The sequence below is a fragment of the Xenopus tropicalis genome, chromosome 8 (genome assembly GCF_000004195.4).
Source record: "Xenopus tropicalis strain Nigerian chromosome 8, UCB_Xtro_10.0, whole genome shotgun sequence".
NCBI classification, from domain to species: Eukaryota; Metazoa; Chordata; class Amphibia; order Anura; family Pipidae; genus Xenopus; species Xenopus tropicalis.
This window is the reverse complement of record NC_030684.2, coordinates 4,313,273-4,338,692: the sequence shown is the minus strand read 5'-3', so window position 1 is coordinate 4,338,692 and position 25,420 is coordinate 4,313,273. Positions and strand designations below refer to the sequence as shown.

The 25,420-nt window shown below is 45.9% G+C and overlaps 1 protein-coding gene across 1 annotated transcript in view; it reads right to left on the bottom strand.

Moving 5' to 3' along the window:
* cacna1b (calcium voltage-gated channel subunit alpha1 B) overlaps positions 1-25,188 on the bottom strand; it is a 130,836-nt gene extending 105,648 nt beyond the window's left edge. Inside the window, exons 1-2 of the mRNA XM_031891027.1 lie at positions 25,183-25,188; positions 23,223-23,362 (exon numbers count right to left, since the gene is read on the bottom strand). Coding sequence (XP_031746887.1) covers positions 23,223-23,362; positions 25,183-25,188 — 146 coding nt within the window. The remainder of the gene's footprint in view (positions 1-23,222; positions 23,363-25,182) is intronic.
* Between the last annotated feature and the right edge of the window lie 232 nt (positions 25,189-25,420).

The following is a 25,420-nucleotide window of genomic DNA, read 5'->3' as shown; positions in this document are numbered from 1 at the left end:
ATGAATACAAATATACAGAGAAGGAATGCTCTGGGCACACAATAAGCTGTATGGCAGACTATATATATATATATCTCGGCTGATAATCAGAGCCTTCTCTCCCTGCAGTCGATGGGAACCAGGAGATTATTTGAGCCATTGTTGCACGAAATGAAGGAGAGAAAGAAATGACTCACAATTTCGCCCAAAACGAATCAGAGACAATTTGCTTTCAAAGAAAAGTAATGGCAGGAAACTCATTAAAGGCCAAGCTATTAATTTATGTGTCAAGCCTTGAAAGGAACAGGAACCTATCGGATCCCTTACACTGATGGAGGGGTCAGGTGCCCTCAAATATACAGCACAGAGGCCCCTATAGTAGCAGTGGGATAGTAGCACAGAGGCCCCTATAGTAGCAGTGGGATAGTAGCACAGAGGCCCCTATAGTAGCAGTGGGATAGTAGCACAGAAGCACCTATAGTAGCAGAGGGATAGTAGCACAGAGGCACCTATAGTAGCAGTGGGATAGTAGCACAGAGGCACCTATAGTAGCAGTGGGATAGTAGCACAGAGGCACCTATAGTAGCAGTGGGATAGTAGCACAGAGGCACCTATAGTAGCAGTGGGATAGTAGCACAGAGGCACCTATAGTAGCAGTGGGATAGTAGCACAGAGGCACCTATAGTAGCAGTGGGATAGTAGCACAGGGGCACCTATAGTAGCAGTGGGATAGTAGCACAGGGGCCCCTATAGTAGCAGTGGGATAGTAGCACAGAGGCACTTATAGTAGCAGTGGGATAGTAGCACAGAGGCACCTATAGCAGTGGGATAGTAGCACAGAGGCACCTATAGTAGCAGTGGGATAGTAGCACAGAGGCACCTATAGTAGCAGTGGGATAGTAGCACAGAGGCACCTATAGTAGCAGTGGGATAGTAGCACAGAGGCCCCTATAGTAGCAGTGGGATAGTAGCACAGAGGCACCTATAGTAGCAGGGGGATAGTAGCACAGAGGCACTTATAGTAGCAGTGGGATAGTAGCACAGGGGCCCCTATAGTAGCAGTGGGATAGTAGCACAGAGGCACTTATAGTAGCAGTGGGATAGTAGCACAGAGGCACCTATAGCAGTGGGATAGTAGCACAGAGGCACCTATAGTAGCAGTGGGATAGTAGCACAGGGGCACCTATAGTAGCAGTGGGATAGTAGCACAGAGGCACTTATAGTAGCAGTGGGATAGTAGCACAGAGGCACCTATAGTAGCAGTGGGATAGTAGCACAGAGGCGCCTATAGTAGCAGGGGGATAGTAGCACAGAGGCACCTATAGTAGCAGGGGGATAGTAGCACAGAGGCGCCTATAGTAGCAGGGGGATAGTAGCACAGAGGCACCTATAGTAGCAGTGGGATAGTAGCACAGAGGCACCTATAGTAGCAGTGGGATAGTAGCACAGAGGCACCTATAGTAGCAGTGGGATAGTAGCACAGAGGCACCTATAGTAGCAGTGGGATAGTAGCACAGAGGCACCTATAGTAGCAGTGGGATAGTAGCACAGAGGCACCTATAGTAGCAGTGGGATAGTAGCACAGAGGCACCTATAGTAGCAGTGGGATAGTAGCACAGAGGCACCTATAGTAGCAGTGGGATAGTAGCACAGAGGCACCTATAGTAGCAGTGGGATAGTAGCACAGAGGCACCTATAGTAGCAGTGGGATAGTAGCACAGAGGCACCTATAGTAGCAGTGGGATAGTAGCACAGAGGCACCTATAGTAGCAGTGGGATAGTAGCACAGAGGCACCTATAGTAGCAGTGGGATAGTAGCACAGGGGCACCTATAGTAGCAGTGGGATAGTAGCACAGAGGCACTTATAGTAGCAGTGGGATAGTAGCACAGAGGCACCTATAGTAGCAGTGGGATAGTAGCACAGAGGCACCTATAGTAGCAGTGGGATAGTAGCACAGAGGCACCTATAGTAGCAGTGGGATAGTAGCACAGAGGCACCTATAGTAGCAGTGGGATAGTAGCACAGAGGCACCTATAGTAGCAGTGGGATAGTAGCACAATAACCAGACAGACCAAATCTCATATTGCCCTGCCACATGGCATTACCCCCCCCCCCCGCGCCCGTAGGGCAAAGCTGCCCAATGAGGTGAGAGAGAGAAATGTTACCGAGCGCGTCGGGAAGCGCTGATCATTCTGTGGTTCTGACCCGAAATCCCCCCAAACAGCTTCCTCCTTACTCTTATTATTCCTGTCTGTTCCATTACATTACTCTATATACGTACCTACTACTGGGTATTATCCTTATCATTATACTATGGGGGTAATAAAAGGCACTCAGTTTGCCCAGGAGCAGTAACCCATAGCAACCAATCAACAGGCAGCATTAGCTGGTCACCTGTTTAAAAAGAAAACATCTAATTGGTTGCTATGGGTTACTGCTCCTGGGCAAACTTAGTGCCTTTTATTACATATGGTGGAACCCCAGTGGGCAATGAACATGTACAATCAGGATTTTGCTGGATTATTTACATATAGTTGCCCCGTGCAGTCAAACCCCGGTTGTACTTATTACCCCCCCCCGGGGGCAGAATAAAAGAAAAACAAAACATAAAATCCAGGAAAACGGAAACTGGGGAACCTGTAAAATTGGTGTTAATGGCACATAAACAGGGAAATGTCATGAACTTCTATACACACAAGTGCGCCCAGAACTCTTGTCCAGCCCACTTCCATGTCCAGCCCACCTCTTGTCCAGCCCACTACCATGTCCAGCCCACCTCTTGTCCAGCCCACTTCCTTGTCCTGCTGACCGCCTTGTCCAGACCACTTCCTTTTCAGGCAACCTCCTTGTCCAACCTACGTTCATGTCCAGCCTACGTTCATGTCCAGCTTACGTTCCTGTCCAGCCTACGTTCATGGCCAGCCTACGTTCATGTCCAGCTTACGTTCCTGTCCAGCCTACGTTCATGGCCAGCCTACGTTCATGTCCAGCTTACGTTCCTGTCCAGCCTACGTTCATGGCCAGCCTACGTTCATGTCCAGCCTACGTTCATGTCCAGCCTACGTTCATGGCCAGCCTACGTTCATGTCCAGCCTACGTTCATGGCCAACCTACGTTCATGGCCAGCCTACGTTCATGGCCAGCCTACGTTCATGGCCAAACTACGTTCATGGCCAGCCTACGTTCATGTCCAGCCTACGTTCATGTCCAGCTTACGTTCATGTCCAGCTTACGTTCATGTCCAGCTTACGTTCCTGGCCAGCCTACGTTCATGGCCAGCCTACGTTCATGTCCAGCCTACGTTCATGTCCAGCTTACGTTCATGTCCAGCCTACGTTCATGGCCAACCTACGTTCATGGCCAGCCTACGTTCATGTCCAGCCTACGTTCATGTCCAGCTTACGTTCATGTCCAGCCTACGTTCATGTCCAGCCTACGTTCATGGCCAGCCTACGTTCATGTCCAGCCTACGTTCATGTCCAGCCTACGTTCATGGCCAGCCTACGTTCATGGCCAACCTACGTTCATGGCCAGCCTACGTTCATGGCCAGCCTATGTTCATGGCCAGCCTACGTTCATGGCCAACCTACGTTCATGTCCAGCCTACGTTCATGTCCAACCTACGTTCATGTCCAGCCAACCTCTTGTCCAGCCTACGTTCATGGCCAGCCTACGTTCATGTCCAGCCTACGTTCATGGCCAGCCTACGTTCATGGCCAGCCTACGTTCATGGCCAGCCTACGTTCATGTCCAGCCTACGTTCATGTCCAACCTACGTTCATGTCCAAACTACGTTCATGTCCAGCCTACGTTCATGGCCAGCCTACGTTCATGGCCAGCCTACATTCATGGCCAGCCTACGTTCATGTCCAGCCTACGTTCATGGCCAAACTACGTTCATGTCCAGCCTACGTTCATGTCCAGCCTACGTTCATGGCCAAACTACGTTCATGTCCAGCCTACGTTCATGTCCAGCCTACGTTCATGTCCAGCCTACGTTCATAGCCAGCCTACGTTCATGTCCAGCCTACGTTCATGGCCAGCCTACGTTCATGGCCAACCTACGTTCATGTCCAGCCTACGTTCATGTCCAGCCTACGTTCATCTCCAGCCTACGTTCATGTCCAGCCTACGTTCTTGTCCAGCCTACGTTCATGTCCAGCCTACGTTCATGTCCAGCTTGCGTTCATGTCCAACCTACGTTCATGGCCAGCCTACGTTCATGTCCAGCCTACGTTCATGTCCAACCTACGTTCATGTCCAGCCTACGTTCATGTCCAGCCTACGTTCATGTCCAGCCTACGTTCATGTCCAGCCTACGTTCATGGCCAGCCTACGTTCATGGCCAGCCTACGTTCATGGCCAGCCTACGTTCATGGCCAGCCTACGTTCATGTCCAGCCTACGTTCATGTCCAGCCCACTTTCATGTCCAGCCCACCTCTTGTCCAGCCTACTTTCATGTCCAGCCTACATTCATGTCCAGCCCACCTCTTGTCCAGCCCACTTTCATGTCCAGCCCCACCTCCTTGCCCAGTACAGGTTCCGACTACTGGAAGAACACAAGCGTCAGTGTGCCATGACCCCAGGCAGTATACGAAGAGGGAAAAATGAGGGGGAAAACCTGGCGCCCACATTTTGGAAATTAAAGTAGGAACTTTGTAAGAGTCTGAACTCCCCTAGCTAAATCCACTGAAGGCATCTCCAGGCAGCAGTGCTGTAAATAACAAGGGGAAACTCATTTTTCTTATGAAACCACTGGTCTCAACCCCCCAGCCCAGGCACTTACAGCTGTAGAACTACCCCATATCAATGTAACGGGGGGTATGTACTATACCGGTCACTTCTGCCCATGTTTATTCCCAACCCCCCCCCTCCATCTTGGGCAGTTTAGTGTTAAAATTACAATTTTTCTCTCAAATCAGCCCTGAAATGATTAATCCGCTGTGTCGGGGAACGAACCCCCGTGTGCCATAAACTGCCGGCACCGTTACTGGCTCCTTCCTGCACCGGGCGCCGCCGGAGTATTGCCCAGAGCCCATAAATACTGTTCCACCAGCGAATCATCACGACAATTATATATTCATTGCTTCCATGGGAGCGAGAGAATGGGAGAAATTGGCTTTAATGGGAAAAGTTTCACATGCGGTTATGTCTTTCTTTATTCCTTACTGTGTGCCGGGGGGGGGGGGCAGTCACTATGGCACCTCCTACCCATATGTATAAATACAAATATACAGAGAAGGAATGTTCTGGGCACACAATAAGCTGTACCCCCATACTGTACTGTCTAAGGGAAACACTATGGCACCCCCTACCCATATGTATAAATACAAATATACAGAGAAGGAATGTTCTGGGCACACAATAAGCTGTACCCCCATACTGTACTGTCTAAGGGAAACACTATGGCACCCCCTACCCATATGTATAAATACAAATATACAGAGAGGGAATGTTCTGGGCACACAATAAGCTGTACCCCCATACTGTACTGTCTAAGGGAAACACTATGGCACCTCCTACCCATATGTATAAATACACATATACAGAGAAGGAATGTTCTGGGCACACAATAAGCTGTACCCCCATACTGTACTGTCTAAGGGAAACACTATGGCACCTCCTACCCATATGTATAAATACAAATATACAGAGAAGGAATGTTCTGGGCACACAATAAGCTGTACCCCCATACTGTACTGTCTAAGGGAAACACTATGGCACCCCCTACCCATATGTATAAATACAAATATACAGAGAGGGAATGTTCTGGGCACACAATAAGCTGTACCCCCATACTGTACTGTCTAAGGGAAACACTATGGCACCCCCTACCCATATGTATAAATACAAATATACAGAGAAGGAATGTTCTGGGCACACAATAAGCTGTACCCCCATACTGTACTGTCTAAGGGAAACACTATGGCACCTCCTACCCATATGTATAAATACAAATATACAGAGAAGGAATGTTCTGGGCACACAATAAGCTGTACCCCCATACTGTACTGTCTAAGGGAAACACTATGGCACCCCCTACCCATATGTATAAATACAAATATACAGAGAGGGAATGTTCTGGGCACACAATAAGCTGTACCCCCATACTGTACTGTCTAAGGGAAACACTATGGCACCCCCTACCCATATGTATAAATACAAATATACAGAGAGGGAATGTTCTGGGCACACAATAAGCTGTACCCCCATACTGTACTGTCTAAGGGAAACACTATGGCACCCCCTACCCATATGTATAAATACAAATATACAGAGAAGGAATGTTCTGGGCACACAATAAGCTGTACCCCCATACTGTACTGTCTAAGGGAAACACTATGGCACCCCCTACCCATATGTATAAATACAAATATACAGAGAGGGAATGTTCTGGGCACACAATAAGCTGTACCCCCATACTGTACTGTCTAAGGGAAACACTATGGCACCCCTACCCATATGTATAAATACAAATATACAGAGAGGGAATGTTCTGGGCACACAATAAGCTGTACCCCCATACTGTACTGTCTAAGGGAAACACTATGGCACCCCCTACCCATATGTATAAATACAAATATACAGAGAAGGAATGTTCTGGGCACACAATAAGCTGTACCCCCATACTGTACTGTCTAAGGGAAACACTATGGCACCCCCTACCCATATGTATAAATACAAATATACAGAGAGGGAATGTTCTGGGCACACAATAAGCTGTACCCCCATACTGTACTGTCTAAGGGAAACACTATGGCACCCCTACCCATATGTATAAATACAAATATACAGAGAGGGAATGTTCTGGGCACACAATAAGCTGTACCCCCATACTGTACTGTCTAAGGGAAACACTATGGCACCCCCTACCCATATGTATAAATACAAATATACAGAGAAGGAATGTTCTGGGCACACAATAAGCTGTACCCCCATACTGTACTGTCTAAGGGAAACACTATGGCACCTCCTACCCATATGTATAAATACAAATATACAGAGAAGGAATGTTCTGGGCACACAATAAGCTCTACCCCCATACTGTACTGTCTAAGGGAAACACTATGGCACCCCCTACCCATATGTATAAATACAAATATACAGAGAGGGAATGTTCTGGGCACACAATAAGCTGTACCCCCATACTGTACTGTCTAAGGGAAACACTATGGCACCCCCTACCCATATATATAGAAGAAACACTGGGCATGAGCAATAAGCCCATCTTTATTCATGATGTGTTTATATTTGTTGCTGCCGATCCGATCGCTCCCCATAAGGAGTGTGAGACAATAGTGCAGGTGTTGGCACATTAAACAAGATCTGTCGGGTTCCTTCGCCGCGTTGGGCTGAGCCCTGTTTGGTTACACGGAGGAGTCGGTAACACACGCGTGTAGCAGATGGGGACGGGGTGTGTGGGCCGGGGGCGCTGGGGCCGGGAGCTGGGATTACTCAGTTAGTTAATGAGGAGTAGGGCGAGGGCACCAAGCCAAACACATATACACATATATATCCTGGATCCATGCTCATTTTTCTTGGCAGGAGTTGAATCTGGATTAGACGGGAGCGGCCATTTCCCTCCTTCCAGATCTAAATCAATGGCATCAAAATACCCCCCCCCCCCCCAGTAACTCCTGCCATGTTCTGCCAATGGGAACACAACTTTCCTGCTGTGTTTGTAACCAGTCAGGGCAGAAGAATATTCACAGGCCTAAACCAACCTGTAGCCAATCAGAGCATTAGACTGACAAGACTGGACCAACCTACCAAATCATAGTTTATAATATTCACAGGACTAGTTCAAATTGTAGCCAATAAGAGCACTGGAACCTCTACAAGGCAAGACCAACCTGTAGCCAATAAGAGCACTGGAACCTCTACAAGACATGACCAACCTGTAGCCAATAAGAGCACTGGAACCTCTACAAGACATGACCAACCTGTAGCCAATAAGAGCACTGGAACCTCTACAAGACATGACCAACCTGTAGCCAATAAGAGCACTGGAACCTCTACAAGGCAAGACCAACCTGTAGCCAATAAGAGCACTGGAACCTCTACAAGACATGACCAACCTGTAGCCAATAAGAGCACTGGAACCTCTACAAGACATGACCAACCTGTAGCCAATAAGAGCACTGGAACCTCTACAAGACATGACCAACCTGTAGCCAATAAGAGCACTGGAACCTCTACAAGGCAAGACCAACCTGTAGCCAATAAGAGCACTGGAACCTCTACAAGACAAGACCAACCTGCAGCAATCAGAGCACTGGAACCTCTACAAGACAAGACCAACCTGTAGCCAATAAGAGCACTGGAACCTCTACAAGACATGACCAACCTGTAGCCAATAAGAGCACTGGAACCTCTACAAGACATGACCAACCTGTAGCCAATAAGAGCACTGGAACCTCTACAAGACAAGACCAACCTGTAGCCAATCAGAGCACTGGAACCTCTACAAGGCAAGACCAACCTGTAGCCACTAAGAGCACTGGAACCTCTACAAGACAAGACCAACCTGTAGCCAATAAGAGCACTGGAACCTCTACAAGACAAGACCAACCTGCAGCCAATCAGAGCACTGGAACCTCTACAAGACAAGACCAACCTGTAGCCAATAAGAGCACTGGAACCTCTACAAGACATGACCAACCTGTAGCCAATAAGTATATTTGAATCTTAACAGTACTAATCTCATAGTTAGTACAACCAGCTGTCAATCAGAGCATTAGGGCTAGACCAACCTGTAGCCAATCAGTGCACTGGAACCTCTACAAGACAAGACCAACCTCTAGCTGATCAGAGTTCTCCCTAATACAGGACTAAACCAACCTGTAGCCAATCAGAGCATTAGACTGACAAGACTGGATCAACCTACCAAATCAGAGTTTATAATATTCACAGGACTAGACCAACCTGTAACCAATCAGAATATTTGAATTTTAACAGTACTAATCACATGGCTAGCACAACCAGCTGTCAATCAGAGCATTAAGGATAGACCAACCTGTAGCCAATCAGAGCACTGGAACCTCCACAAGACAAGACCAACCTGTAGCCAATCAGAGTTCTCCCTAATACATATATGGGAAGTGAGGAGCTTATGAAGCAATTATCAACTATTATCAATTATAATCTTTTGGTCATGTGACAGAGACCCAGATCGTCATTGTGCATTGTGATACACGAAGCCCAGGGCAGATCAGAGCACCAGAAGATCATGATGGTCTTGATGGCATTTTGATCTGTGTTCCTGCTCTCTCCATTCGCTTTGTTCCTGCTCTGATTGGCAACCTGCAGCCCTCTAGTTCTAGCCTAGTAGGTCCAACTGCTCAGTAGATGCCAGCAGCTACAGAAGGTGGAAGGGTCACCTCTTCTCTACTTGTTTTATGCCTAAAGTCCAACATAGACAAAAGTCATTGTTAAATCATTATCCATCTGTCCATACCTGGCTCGTTCCCTCTTCCCCATGTCTTTGGCAGACAGCCCTCTGGGTTGGAAGCTACACCAAGCCATCAGATCCATAATGTCCTGAAGCTTCGCTTTGGTGGATGAAGGACAGGAATGACCAAACTCAACATAAGAAAGACTTGGCAGTTAGGTTGGACAACATCTAACAATAAATCTCTTCATGGCGCCAAGACATAGTAGCCTTGGTTAGATGTACAACTTTGGCCAGACTTTACTAAGGCTCTTAGATCTTAGAACATAATTTGGATCAAATATGGAACTACTGGAAACAAACACACTAGGACTTAATGATCTGCAGAATTTTTGATGCCCAGTTTGGCATTCAGCCTAATCCAAAATGTATGAATTCAGTGGGTCCCTACTGAATTCAGGACAAATATGACCAACTGGGGGACCTCTGAAACGCAATTCTCTGCAAAAAAAAAAAGCCATGAATGAGCACCAATGATTATTGGTAAATAAATCTCCATTAAAAAAAGGGGGGAGGTAAGCAAAGTCGACCCCGGGGCCCGCAAACTGCGCACATTGACAAAGACCTCGGTCAATAAATTCCTTTGTTAGTTCAACAGATCCAATTTTAAACAGATTTAGCGTTTAAAGATGCGGCGCTCGTTAATATTGTATAATTGCTCTTGTTCATTAAATACAATGAGTACAGCTGTGCCTCGGTGATTAGCGCTGACTTGGGACTTATGTTACAATGTCGGCATAAAGAGGAGCATGTTCCGGGTATTTGCATCCCATATCCTGAGATTGGGGCAGGTAACGTTAAACACTGTGTTGAAAATCCCGTAAAAACATAGAAAAAAGGAAATAACTTCAAAGAAAGGAAACTGCCTTCAAGCAGAAAAAAGGAAGGAAATTCACAGCAATTGCCTTCAGGCAGAAAATGGACATTAGGAAAATTGGTGCAAGCATAAAAATGAAAAGCCCATAAAAAGCATAACTTTACAGGAAGGAACTTGCCTTCAAGCAGAAAAAAAGTAAATTCACAGCAAAGAAACTGCCTTTAGACAGGAAATGGATATTATTTCATAGCAGGGAAAAGTAGGTGCAAGCAAGAACATGAAAAACCCATTAAAAGGATAACTAGAAAAAAAAGGAAATAACTTTACAACAAGGAAACTGCCTTCAAGCAGAAAAAAATTAAATTCACAGCAAGGAAATTGCCTTCAAGCAGAAAAAAGTAAATTCACAGCAAAGAAATTGTCTTCAGGCATGAAATGGACATTAGGAAAACTAGGTGCAAGCAGAAAAATGAAAAACCCATAAAAAGCATAAAAAGCAAGACCAGAAAAAAAGGAAAAAACTTTACAGGAAGGAAACTGCCTTCAATCAGAAAAAAATTAAGTTCACAATAAAGAAACTGCCTTTAGACAGGAAACGGATATTATTTCATAGCAGGGAAAAGTAGGTGCAAGCAAAATCATAAAAAGGATAACTAGAAAAAAAGGAAATAACTTTACAACAAGGAAACTGCCTTCAAGCAGAAAAAAAGAAAATTCACAGCAAGGAAACTGCCTTCAAGCAGAAAAAAGTAAATTCACAGCAAAGAAACTGCCTTTAGACAGGAAATGGATATTATTTCAAAGCAAGAACATGCTCTTGTTGTGAAAGAATGCCTATTTCGTGCCCGAAGCTTGCAAACAGAAAAAAAGAAATAATATATATAAGAAAATATATACCCAAAAAACAGCAAGGACAAAGGCCTTCAAGATAAAAAGGAAGTCAATTAATGGCAAGAGGAACTGCCTTCAGTCATAAAATGGGCATTTTGTTTTGCACAGCAAGAAAAATTAGTTTGCAAGCAGAAAAAAAGTAAAATAACTAACAAAGGAACTGTCCTCAAAAAAGAAAAAAAAAGACAAAATTAGTTAATGGGAAAAAACCAGTATCCATACAGAAAATCAACACTATTTAATGGTTTGCAAGGAGAGTTATCTTGCAAACAGAAAAAAAAATAACCCATAAGCAAATAAGCTAGCCAAAAAGCAAATAAGGAAATACCTTCAAAAGAACTGCCTTCAAGCTGAAATAAATACATATATATGTTGATGACAAAGAAACTGCCTTCAGACAGGAAATTAATTTCATAACAAACAAGAAGAAAGACAAAAACACAAAGAAAGTAGAAACTGTCTTTAATATTAAAAAAGTAATTTAAAAGAATTAAATATAATGAAAACAAATTCATAGCAACAAAAAAACTTTTCCTTGGACATAAGATGGATAAATTAGTCTGCAAGCAGAAAAAAGAAAATAACACACCAGCAAACAAAATAGCCAATGAGCAGAAAAGATGAAATAACTTGATAGCAAAGAGACTGCCTCAAAAATTACAATTATTATGCAACATCACAGCAAACAAACTACTGAAATAAGAATAATTATGGCTGCAAGCAGAAAACAGGAAGTGATAAAAAAAAAAAAACTATCCTTCCAGTGGAAAAAAAGGAACTAATAGCAGAAACGATTTGCTCAACAAATGAGAATAATTACAACACAGAGAGAGCGAAACTTAGGATATAGGACATTATTTCACAGCAAGAAAAAAAGGAAATAAACTTAGTCTGCAAGCAGAAAAAAAAGAAAATAACACACCAGCAAACAAAATAGCCAATGAGCAGAAAAGGTGAAATAACTTGATAGCAAAGAGACTGCCTCCAAACTTATTTTGCAACATTACAGCAAACAAACTGCTGACATAAGGATAATTGTGGCAGCAAGCAGAAAACAGGAAGTAATTAAAAAAATAGAACTAATACCAAAAACGATTTGCTCAACACTGATTTCCATGACAATAAGAGAATAAAAAAGAGAATAATTGCAACACAGAAAGAGCGAAACTTAGGATATAGGACATTATTTCACAGCAAGAAAAAAAGGAAATAAACTTAGTCTGCAAGCAGAAAAAAAGAAAATAACACACCAGCAAACAAAATAGCCAATGAGCAGAAAAGGTGAAATAACTTGATAGCAAAGAGACTGCCTCAAAAATTATTATGCAACATCACAGCAAACAAACTGCTGACATAAGGGTAATGGTGGCTGCAAGCAGAAAACAGGAATTAAAAAAAACTATACTTTCAGCAGAAAAAAAGAACTAATAGAAACGATTTGCTGAACACTGATTTTTATGACAATAAGAGGATAAAAATGAGAATAATTACAATACAGAGAGAGCGAAACGGAGGCAAGCAGAAAAAAAAAAACAACAAACCAGCAAACAAAATAGCCAATGAGCAGAAAAGGTGAAATAACTTGATAGCAAAGAGACTGCCTCAAAAATGAAAATTAATATGCAACATCACAGCATACAAACTGCTGACATAAGTATAATTGTGTCTGCAAGCAGAAAACAGGAAGTAATAAAAACAAACTATCCTTCCAGCAGAAAAAAGGAACTAATAGCAGAAACGATTTGCTCAACACTGATTTTCATGACAATAAGGATAAAAATGAGAATAATTACAACACAGAGAAAGTGAAACTGAGGCAAGCAGAAAAAAGAAAACAACAAACCAGCAAACAAAATAGCCAATGAGCAGAAAAGGTGAAATAACTTTATAGCAAAGAGACTGCCTCCAAACTTATTATGTGACATCACAGCAAACAAAATGCTGACATAAGGATAATTGTGGCTGCAAGCAGAAAACAGGAAGTAATGAGGACAAAAGTATGAAAATTGGTAAAAGATGTGGCTTAGCAAAGGCTGCGGGCTATTGGGGGCACGATAATAAGCGAATTGTGTTTTATTGAGGGTTGGAAAGATGGTTCCTTATATTTGCATTTCTCGCTCGCCCTTTGAAGTGCAGAGATTGGGCCACGAAACAGGAGGATCCACCGCAAAATGGGAACATTATGGAGATTCCGAGTATTTCTGAAAGTGCCGGCATGTATTCGAAAGGGAATATTAAGCACCGGTGCCTCGACAGGAGCAGAATTCCATGCCCGCGACGCTGTATTTCACTTTAATTGTCAGAAAATCGCAGAACGAGCGACCAGAGCGGAATCTATTTCCTGTGGTTCAATATTGTGTGAATTAAACGTCTGGAAGGAAACGGCTTCTGTCCTCAACTCAACTCACCTAAAGAAAAACCCATCAAAACTGGTACAAACCCCCCAGTTTTAGGATTCTGGGGGAGCCAACAATATTCTTGAGTAGTGGTTGGCGGAATTATTCGGCAGGCGTGGATTTGCGGTGAATTTCCGCGAAATGGGCGACATAATTCGCGGCGGAATAATTCGGCACGTAACAAAAAATTGTCATTCGAATCACAAAAAAAATTGTTGCACCATTTTCTCCGTTTTGTGAAATTTTCGACGTTCGCAAATCTTTTGAAACATTTCCAAATTTTTCAGGGAAACGGGACAGATTTGCTCATCGTTATTCTTGACTAGTAATGAGCGAACCTGTCTCATTTGGGTTGGCCAAAAAATTTGCAAAACAGACAAAAATTGTCGCCCACTTTGAAAAAAAAAATGATTGCGCTATTTTCTCCAGTTTATGAAATTTTCGCCATTTTGCGAATCTTTTGAAACATTTCCGAATTTTTCAGGGAAACGGGACAGATTCGCTCATCGTTATTCTTGAATAGGAATGAGTGAATCTGTCCCGTTTCGGTTTGCCAAAAAATGTATAAAACTGCCAAAAATTGTCGCCAACATCAGGAAAAAAATTATTGCGCTATTTTCTCCAGTTTGTGAAATTTCGCCGTTTTGCGAATCTTTTGAAACATTTCCAAATTTTTCAGGAAAACGGGACAGATTCGCTCATCGTTATTCTTGAGTAGTAATGAGCGAATCTGTCCCATTTGGGTTGGCCAAAAAATTAGCAAAACAGACAAAAATTGTTGCCCACTTTGAAAAAAAAAATGATTGCGCTATTTTCTCCAGTTTGTGAAATTTTCGCCGTTTTGCGAATCTTTTGAAACATTTCCGAATTTTTCAGGGAAACGGGACAGATTCACTCATCGTTATTCTTGAGTAGTAATGAGCGAATCTGTCCCGTTTCGGTTTGCCCAAAAATTTGTAAAACTGCCAAAAATTGTCGCCAACATCAGGAAAAAAATGATTGCGCCATTTTCTCCATTTTGTGAAATTTTCTACGTTTCGCGGATCTTTTGAAAGATTTGCAAATTTTCAGCGAAATGGGACAGATTCACTCATCGTTATTCTTGAGTAGTAATGAGCGAAACTATACCATTTCGGTTTGCCAAAAAATGTGCCAAACTGCCCGTTTCGCAAAAATTTTTTCCTAATGGCAAAATAGCGCTAGCGTTATGGGGACCCTCAGTCCTTGGCAACCATTACCAAGTGTCTTATTTATGTGAATGGGGGGATAGTGACTATGGGCCGGTAGTGATGAGCAAATCTGTCCCGAAAATCTGTGACGAAAAAATTGCGCGGCAAATGCGTTTCTTGAATTTTTCGCCGTTTCGCGAATTTTCTTGCCGTTTCGCGAATTTAATGGGGAAGCGAAACGGCGAAAAATTCAAGAAACGCATTTGCCGCGCAATTTTTTCGTCACCCGCGCCTTTTTGTCGCCCGTGCCTTTATTTTTACGCGACCCCGGGCCAATTAGACGTGTGACAAAAAAAATTTCCGCCCGACAAAATTTTTCCCTTGCAAATTTTCACGGAAGTTTCGCGAAACAATTCGCCAATGGCGAAATGCGGAAAATTCGCTCTCAGAAACACATAAGCTTGAACCATACATATAATTCCATGTTGGGGTTGCTAGGGTCACTGACCATAGTAACTAAAAAAAAAAAAAAAAATTTCCCAAATATTTCCAGAGATCTTGATAAAAATAAGCGGAGAGAGAAGCGGGGGGACGTGTCAGTGTGACTTTAATGCCGAAGAGGCAAGTTGATCCAGCTGTCAGGCTCTTTTGTAGCGATTGCCTTGGAGGGAGGGGGCTGATAGAACACTAGGGACTCATCAATTCCACTTGTTCTCTTCCCTCGCTCGCGCTCTCTCAATAAAGCCGTAATTTCTGCATTCAGCCCTGTGCGCCCTCCCAGATGCCAGCGGCACGCAACCGGTATTAGCGGATTTTCTCCCGTCTCCCCGTTCCAGATATGCTCGAAATAGCATCTCATAAGGCCAGGTCCAGACTGGCAATCTGTAGAGTCTGGCAAATGTCATAGGGGATGGCTATTGGGCTAGTGGGGGGCTCTTTGGGGGTCAACAAATGAGAGTTTGGCAGATACCAATAAGTTTTGTACCCCCCAGTGAGGCAAATCTTCAAGCCTTATTGGCATCCTCTCAGTCCTACCAGAAACCATTCCTGGTCACCAACCATGGTCATCACATGGTCATGACAAGGAACTCTGGACAAGGCCACAAGGGTAGCAATTTGCCCCACTGGGGAGGGGAAAGTGTTTTATCCTTATTGGCAACCTCCCAGTCCTACCAGAAACCATTCCTGGTCACCAACCATGGTCATCACATGGTCATGACAAGGAACTCTGGACCAGGCCACAAGGGTAGCAATTTGCCCCACTGGGGAGGGGAAAGTGTTTTATCCTTATTGGCATCCTCCCAGTCCTACCAGAAACCATTCCTGGTCACCAACCATGGTCATCACATGGTCATGACAAGGAACTCTGGACCAGGCCACAAGGGTAGCAATTTGCCCCACTGGGGAGGGGGAAGTGTTTTGTCCTTATTGACATCCTCTCAGTCCTACCAGAAACCATTCCTGGTCACCAACCATGGTCATTACAAGGAACTCTGGACCAGGCCACAAGGGTAGCAATTTGCCCAACTGGGGAGGGGAAAGTGTTTTATCCTGATTGCCATCCTCCCAATCCTACAAGAAACTATTCCTGATTACCAACCATGGTCATTACAAGGAACTCTGGACCAGGCCACAAGGGTAGCAATTTGCCCCACTGGGGAGGGGAAAGTGTTTTATCCTGATTGGCATCCTCCCAGTCCTACCAGAAACCATTCCTGGTCACCAACCTATCCCACAAACTCAGTACTTGGACTTGGACGTTGGCCAACCGATGTCATCTATAGAAGGCAAAGATAGGGTTCCTGGGAGAGAGGTACTGATTGGTGCCTAAATTTAGGGGGCTGATCCTAAATACTGTATCCAAGGCCCAACTAAACCCTATATAGGACCTACAGCACCAATCATGAATGGGTGGGGCTCAGCAGAAGATTCTGCCAAAAAATCCCTTCGGAAGTGGCACCTCATTCTTTAGACCTATGTTAAAACCAGTCATGTCCTGCAAAACAAGACTGCGGTAGATAAATGTGAGCCCATCTAGCACGTCGCGGGGCGTGCAACACATACATATTTAATATCTACTTTGCCGGAAAACAGGAAACTCCGCGGGCACAAATTACTCTGAGGAGCCAGCAGGAAATGAGCACGAGGGAGCATCCAGGTCCCTTTATGGAGGTCTGGCTCCTTCTACTACTGACTCACAGTTTAGCCTCAAGGGTTTGTGTCGATGGACAACCCTCCATTGTGATACCACCATCCTGTTCTTATACGACTGCTCTCGCCGCACCTACAAGATGGCTCCTTCTCTACAATAAATCTCATTAAGATTTCTTAAGACACTTGAGGGCCACATAAAGACACAGAGGAAGCCAAGACTTCCAGAAGGTACGACAGAGGAAATCCCATATTCTAAATATTGTAATTGACCCAAAGAACACAACTTTATTCCATAACCCAGGAGAGACTAAGATTCGAGGGACCTCGATCACAATATAAAACATTTACCACTCTACTATATTTACATCGTAGCCATTGGATCACCCAATGGAATTAAATCCAGTAAGTGGCGTCTCGTGTTTGTTACTTGCCGTTCTATTGTGATGCACCTGCCTTAATGGGTCTCCAGAGCGAGAGGTTTCCCACGGCATCAAGTTACACCCCAGGCTTAGTATCCAGACTGTATAATGTTGCGTTGTAGGGTGGTAGCAGGAACACTTGCCGAGATTAAGTTCAAATAGGGCCGACTCCCTGGGGGCCATGAATGTATATAGGGGCCAGAAGGTGTCAGTAGGAGGTAATGTAGTGCTAGATGGCCCAAAAGGGTGAGATGGTAATATTAGGGCAAGATGGAAAAAGTAGGGCAAGATTTAGACAGTAGGGCAAGATGGAAACAGTACGGCAAGATGGAGACAGTAGGGCAAGATGAGGACAGTAGGGCAAGATGGGGACAGTAGGGCAAGATGGGGACAGTAGGGCAAGATGGAGACAGTAGGGCAAGATGGAGACAGTAGGGCAAGATAAGAAAGAAACAGAAGGGAACAATGGTGACAGTATGGCAAGATGGAGACTGTAGGGCAAGATGGCGACAGTAGAGGAAGACTAGGGTTCACTGTAGATTGCAGGGAAGATGACAATAGTAGGCTAAGATTGAGACAGAAGGGCAAGATGGTGAAAGTAGGTCAAGCTAAAGACTTTAATGTAAGATAGCAACAGTAAGGTAAGATGGAGACAGTATGGCAAGATGGAGACAGTAGGGCAAGATGGGGACAGTAGGGCAAGATGGCGACAGTAGGGTAAGATGGAGACAGAAGGGCAAGATAGTAACAGTAGGGCAAAACGGAGACAGTAGGGCAAAACGGAGACAGTAGGGCAAGATGGAGACAGTAGGGCAAGATGGAGACAGTAGGGCAAGATGGAGGCAGTAGGGGAAGATGGAGACAGTAGGGCAAGATGGAGACAGTAGGACAAGATGGAGACAGTAGGGCAAGATGGAGACAGTAGGGCAAGATGGAGACAGTAGGACAAGATGGAGACAGTAGGACAAGATGGAGACAGTAGGACAAGATGAAGACAGTAGGGCAAGATGGAGACAGTAGGGCAAGATAGAGACAGTAGGACAAGATGGAGACAGTAGGGCAAGATGGAGACAGTAGGGTAAGATGGAGACAGTGGGGCAAGATGGAGACAGTAGGGTAAGATGGCAACAGTACGTTAGGATAAAGACAGTAGTGATTAACTGTAGACTGTATGGTAAGATGGCAACAGTAGGATATGAAGGAGACAGAAGGGCAAGATGGGGACAGTAGTTCAAGCTAAAGTCTGTAGCGCAAGATAGTATCACTAAGGAAAGATGGCAACTAGGGCACCTAGCTAGAGTTAGACGCAGACTGTAGGTAAGATAGTGTCAGTATATTAAGATGGAAACAGAAAGGCGAGGGCCTCCTTGATATAAATAACGGGGACCTCACAAGGTTTTGCCACTAAAGACGCCCATATACCCCTAACGCCTGCCCTGCGCTCCCTGCTGAGGATTTACGTTGCCATTCAGTTAGAATCTTGTCCTCCGAAGCCGCCCAGACACACATCCTCCCGATAGCTACAATTATAGCCATGGCAACGAAGGGTTCGCTTCTCCTTAACTGATGGAATTAAATATGGAAAACCTAGACGGAAAAAAAACGATATATCTCCGAGGAAGAGAGGAGATTCCTGGGTGGGTTTATTAAGCCTCCCCGCAGGCTTGGGTGGTTATGTCCCCTATCATATCATATCAGCTGGCAAGTCGGCAGCCCATAGGGCCTTTCTGTTACCATGTCAACCAGAAGGAAAAAAAAAAAAAGACACGCGCTTGGCTCGATACGGTCCCTTTGTGTCACCGTCAGATGGGAATGAATCTCATTATCACCATCAACTCTCAGAGGTTCCACCACATTGTCCCTATCCCCAAGACAAGATGCAGAATTTTGTTATGAAATAACCCATTCTGTATCCTCTGGTTGGGTTCTATGTAGACTCTCCGGCAAAGGGGAACTAAGCCACACCCCCAAAGAATATTTCCCCCATTAGTTGGGCTAGACTGGTGGTACCCATCTTCAGTAGAAGCCAATGGAACGGGTTCTGTATAGCTCTACTGACCAGCTGTCAATAATGTCAATGAGAACTTGTACCCTACTTGTGTTGCATTTGGTCTCCACCCCCCGTATATTGCCCCATATTCCCGTCAAGCTGAGCCCTACTGTAATCTGTGGTCACCGGGGTACAGGGTGTTTGCCCCAAGAGTGGCAAATGAAGTTTGGCAAAGCCAAGAATGGGAACATCAAGAAGAGAAGCCTAGACCCATAGGTCTAGGACAGTCAACCCTTTAATGGTGTCATGACATCATTCTTGGGACATATGAGGTCATCATCATGTCATAGAGATACTGAGAGCTCTGCTGCCACTGGTTACGCTTTTTGGTAGGTTTTATTGCTAGTTTGCCCCCACTGGGGGTTCAGCAGAAGCTAATGGATGTGAAAACATTGATGGGCAGCCATCAAAACATACTTTCTCCATTGAGGAATGTCCAATCAACCCACTGGTGCCCAATGCATACCAGACAGTACACTGGTCTTGTATGATGCTCCCTATAGAAATATAGAGTTGAACTGGCCTACCTCAATGGGCCCCTAGGGTTTTTGGCCTACTAGAGTACCACAGGATCTACCGGTGGGCCCAGACCTCAATAGGCCCCAGCCTAGGGTAATTGGCCTACTAGAGTACCACAGGATCTACCAGTGGGCCCAGACCTCAATGGGCCCCAGCCTAGGGTAACTGGCCTACTAGAGTACCAAAGGATCTACCGGTGGGCCCAGACCTCAATGGGCCCCAGCCTAGGGTAACTGGCCTACAAGAGTACCACAGGATCTACCAGTGGGCCCAGACCTCAATGGGCCCCAGCCTAGGGTAATTGGCCTACAAGAGTACCACAGGATCTACCGGTGGGCCCAGCCCTCAATGGGCCCCAACCTATGGTAATTGGCCTACTAGAGTACCACAGGATCTACCGGTGGGCCCAGACCTCAATGGGCCCCAGCCTAGGGTAATTGGCCTACTAGAGTACCACAGGATCTACCTGTGGGCCCAGACCTCAATGGGCTCCAGCCTAGGGTAACTGGCCTGCTAGAGTACCACAGGATCTACCGGTGGGCCCAGACCTCAATGGGCCCCAGCCTAGGGTAATTGGCCTACTAGAGTACCACAGGATCTACCTGTGGGCCCAGACCTCAATGGGCTCCAGCCTAGGGTAACTGGCCTGCTAGAGTACCACAGGATCTACTGGTGGGCCCAGACCTCAATGGGCCCCAGCCTAGGGTAATTGGCCTACTAGAGTACCACAGGATATACTGAAGGGTCCAGACCTCAATGGGCCCCAGCCTAGGGTAATTGGCCTACTAGAGTACCACAGGATCAACCGGTGGGCCCAGACCTCAATGGGCCCCAGCCTAGGGTAATTGGCCTACTAGAGTACCACCGGATCTACCGGTGGGCCCAGACCTCAATGGGTCCCAGCCTAGGGTAATTGGCCTACTAGAGTACCACCGGATCTACCAGTGGGCCCAGACCTCAATGGGCCCCAGCCTATGGTAATTGACCTACTAGAGTACCACAGGATCTACCAGTGGGCCCAGACCTCAATGGGCCCCAGCCTATGGTAATTGACCTACTAGAGTACCACAGGATCTACCGGTGGGCCCAGACCTCAATGGGCCCCTGCCTAAGGTAATTGACCTACTAGAGTACCACAGGATATATCGGTGGGCCCAGACCTCAATGGGCCCCAGCCTAGGGTAATTGGCCTACTAGAGAACCCCAGACCTCAATGGGCCCCAGCCTAGGGTAATTTCCTCTACCATTCCCCATCCAATATGGAAGCCTAGCACTATCTATATTTCATTGTTGTGAGTTTAGGCCCTGGATCTCAGGTTCTCTGGTCCAACTCTGAGGGTCTTAATACTTCTCCAAGGTCCAGTACATGTCACAGGGCAGGAAGTCTATGCCGCTAAATAATTTTATTACCCAGCATTCCTGTAGCAACCCTAAAGTCGGCCATACACTGGCTGATACTCTTTGGCATCCAGCCAATCAGCCTCCAAGCCTGATGGCCACCAAGCCTAATAGTCCACCTTGCCACCGGAGCCGTTGGCTTGGCCAGTAAGGTCGGAATGAGTCCCGGCCGAGGGGAAGACCTGTAGGCAAAGCCATATTTTGACCCCTTTGGAGGAAAACAACATCATAAACTGCAGTAGAACAATCGGAGCCGTTATTAAAGCCACTATTTTATTTTTATTTTCGGCTCCTTTTTACCTCGGTGCCGACGTTCCAGCGGCCTCGTAACTCTGGCGGCACGGGGGCAAGTGCTATTGGTCTGTTTATGAGTTTATAACTCTGCAGAGCTGCAAAACAATAATGCCAACTCCTCGGGGCCCGTAACCGCCCGTCTCCAGCCTGGCAACGCCTTGCACTGAGATTGCTCAGGCTGAGCCCTGGGGCCTGGCATCTGCCCTCCTCTGGCAGCACAACAGGGGGGCCGCGGGCAGGGACTGATGTAAAGCTCCAGCTCCCAGCATGCTCAGCAGCCATGGGCCCCTGGCTAGTGGAATAGGCATTTAGCTTTATTTACACATTGCTCCAAATCTGGGCAAGTAGCCCTGCCCCATACACCCTGCTCAGCCTTTATACCCAACCCCCTATAGACCCAACCCTACCCCTATACAGGCCAATGCCCTCATATACATGTAGCCCCTCCCCTACAGCACTACCCATATGTGTTATATACCCAAAACCCCACCTCTGTACCAACCAATCCAAGGCTATACCCAAAACCCCACCTCTGTACCAACCAATCCAAGGCTATACCCAAAACCCCACCTCTGTACCAACCAATCCAAGGCTATACCCAAAACCCCACCTCTGTACCAACCAATCCAAGGCTATACCCAAAACCCCACCTCTGTACCAACCAATCCAAGGCTATACCCAAAACCCCACCTCTGTATCAACCAATCCAAGGCTATACCCAAAACCCAACCTCTGTATCAACCAATCCAAGGCTACACACACAGCCCCACTTCTGTATCAACCAATCCAAGGCTATACCCAAAACCCCACCTCTGTATCAACCAATCCAAGGCTACACACACAGCCCCACTTCTGTATCAACCAATCCAAGGCTATACCCAAAACCCCACCTCTGTATCAACCAATCCAAGGCTACACACACAGCCCCACCTATATGTAGACCAACTCTCACTCTATACCAGGGATCTCCAACCATATTTACCCATGAGCAACATTTCAATGGAGCAACACAAGCACAAAAACATTCCTAGTAGGTGACCAATAAGGACTCAGATTGGTTAATTAGTAGCCCAATGTGGATTGACAGACTACTAGAGGCTCTGTTTAGCTGGACACGTGGTCTCTAGGCCTCCAAAACTGGCCTCCAAGTCAGAAACTCAAAAATGGCCACCAACGTTGAGGCCACTGAGACCAACATCAACGGGGTTGGAGAGTAACATGTTGCCCCTGAGCCATTGGTTGGGGATCACTGCCCTATACATTAGAGGACAACTTCTCCTCTAAGGACAAGGCTACACCCTAAAACACACAGCCACGCCCACTATGAAGACAACTTGTCCAGTTGGCAGAAGGTCCCACCTCCAAGGTGTTATGAACATAAGATGGTGACCACCACTACGTGGACAATGTAACCAATTACTGTCGGGTACGGATCCTATTGGGAATATCCAGCTTCTCAATGTCCATATGTACTCAAGGCTATCTGTCAATAACAAACCACTCAGCCAATCAGTGAGCCTTATGACAACTGTTGTATTGTAACCCGACACAATGTCCTCCTCTGCCGTCGTTCCTACGCCAGGACCCAGGGGGCAACGGCACGAGCCCGAGTCATTAGCACTGATTCCCTCTGGGCTTGTTTGTTTCTACCACAAGAAGAATAATATTAAAGGGTAACTTACCCAGTCAGCACCACAACGAAGTCCATGACGTTCCAGCCATTCCGGAGGTAGGAGCCTTTATGGAAAACAAAGCCCAAGGCAATAATTTTGATGCCGGCCTCGAAGCAGAATATTCCAATAAAGTATGGCTCTGTGTCATCCTGTAACCGAAATAGTATATATTCATTAAATAAATGTATAGCCCCCCCCCCAAACCAACCCCAGTGTAACAGGGAAACACTATGGCACCTCCCTCCCATATGTATAAATACAAATATACAGAGAAGGAATGTTCTGGGCACACAATAAGCTGTACCCCCATACTGTACTGTCTAAGGGAAACACTATGGCACCCCCTACCCATATGTATAAATACAAATATACAGAGAAGGAATGTTCTGGGCACACAATAAGCTGTACCCCCATACTGTACTGTCTAAGGGAAACACTATGGCACCCCCTACCCATATGTATAAATACAAATATACAGAGAAGGAATGTTCTGGGCACACAATAAGCTGTACCCCCATACTGTACTGTCTAAGGGAAACACTATGGCACCCCCTACCCATATGTATAAATACAAATATACAGAGAAGGAATGTTCTGGGCACACAATAAGCTGTACCCCCATACTGTACTGTCTAAGGGAAACACTATGGCACCCCCTACCCATATGTATAAATACAAATATACAGAGAAGGAATGTTCTGGGCACACAATAAGCTGTACCCCCATACTGTACTGTCTAAGGGAAACACTATGGCACCTCCTACCCATATGTATAAATACAAATATACAGAAAAAGGAATGTTCTGGGCACACAATAAAACGTACCCCCACAGTAGGGCAAGATGGAGACAGTAGGACAAGATGGAGACAGTAGGGCAAGATGGAGACAGTAGGGCAAGATGGAGACAGTAGGGCAAGATGGAGACAGTAGGGCAAGATGAGGACAGTAGGGCAAGATGGTGACAGTAGGGCAAGATGGAGACAGTAGGGCAAGATGGAGACAGTAGGGCAAGATGGAGACAGTAGGGCAAGATGGAGATAGTAGGGCAAGATGGAGACAGTAGGACAAGATGGAGACAGTAGGGAAAGATGGAGACAGTAGGGAAAGATGGAGACAGTAGGACAAGATGGAGACAGTAGGACAAGATGGAGACAGTAGGGCAAGATGGAGACAGTGGGGCAAGATGGAGACAGTAGGACAAGATGGAGACAGTAGGGCAAGATGGAGACAGTAGGACAAGATGGGGACAGTAGGGCAAGATGGAGACAGTAGGACAAGATGGAGACAGTAGGACAAGATGGAGACAGTAGGGCAAGATGGAGACAGTAGGGCAAGATCGAGACAGTAGGGCAAGATCGAGACAGTAGGGCAAGATCGAGACAGTAGGGCAAGATGGGGACAGTAGGGCAAGATGGGGACAGTAGGGCAAGATGGAGACAGTAGGACAAGATGGAGACAGTAGGGCAAGATGGAGACAGTAGGGCAAGATGGAGACAGTAGGGCAAGATGGAGACAGTAGGGCAAGATGGAGACAGTAGGGCAAGATGGAGACAGTAGGGCAAGATGGAGACAGTAGGGCAAGATGGAGACAGTAGGGCAAGATCGAGACAGTAGGGTATGGAGAGAAAAAACAAGAAAGCAGGATGGCAAGATGGAGACACTATGGCTGGGTAATGCCATTAGGGCAAGATGGCAATATAACGGCAAGAAGAAGTCATCAGTGAACGGGGACGACAAGTTATACCATGTGACCCAAGCAGAATGATGGGTAAGTGGGTGGATCCTGCAGCAAGCAGTTTTACTGTGTCACACATACAAACAGGATGATGGGTAAAGCCCCCGAGGTCTGTACCCAGTAGAGTATAGTGGGGTTCCTTACGTCAAGGCGCCTTCACTGATTGGGTTACACTTAGTGGCACATTCAATGAGACTGTTTAACTGGACAATATACAGATGCCCCCCACTGACTTCCATTGCTCCACTCCGCAGGGGGCTCTAAGCCAATAAACTTCTAGACGGGCAAGAGGGTCCCTCTCAACAAGTATCTGAGATACCTGAGAGCTGCCCAGTCCATACTCAGATATACGGCACAGCCTGACCCCATAGCAACAAATGGCATTATCCAACATGGCATTATGGGAAAATGATGCCCTGGAATGGGGTAGGACAAGTACCATTGGGGGGGGGGGGGCTTTTAATGTAAAGT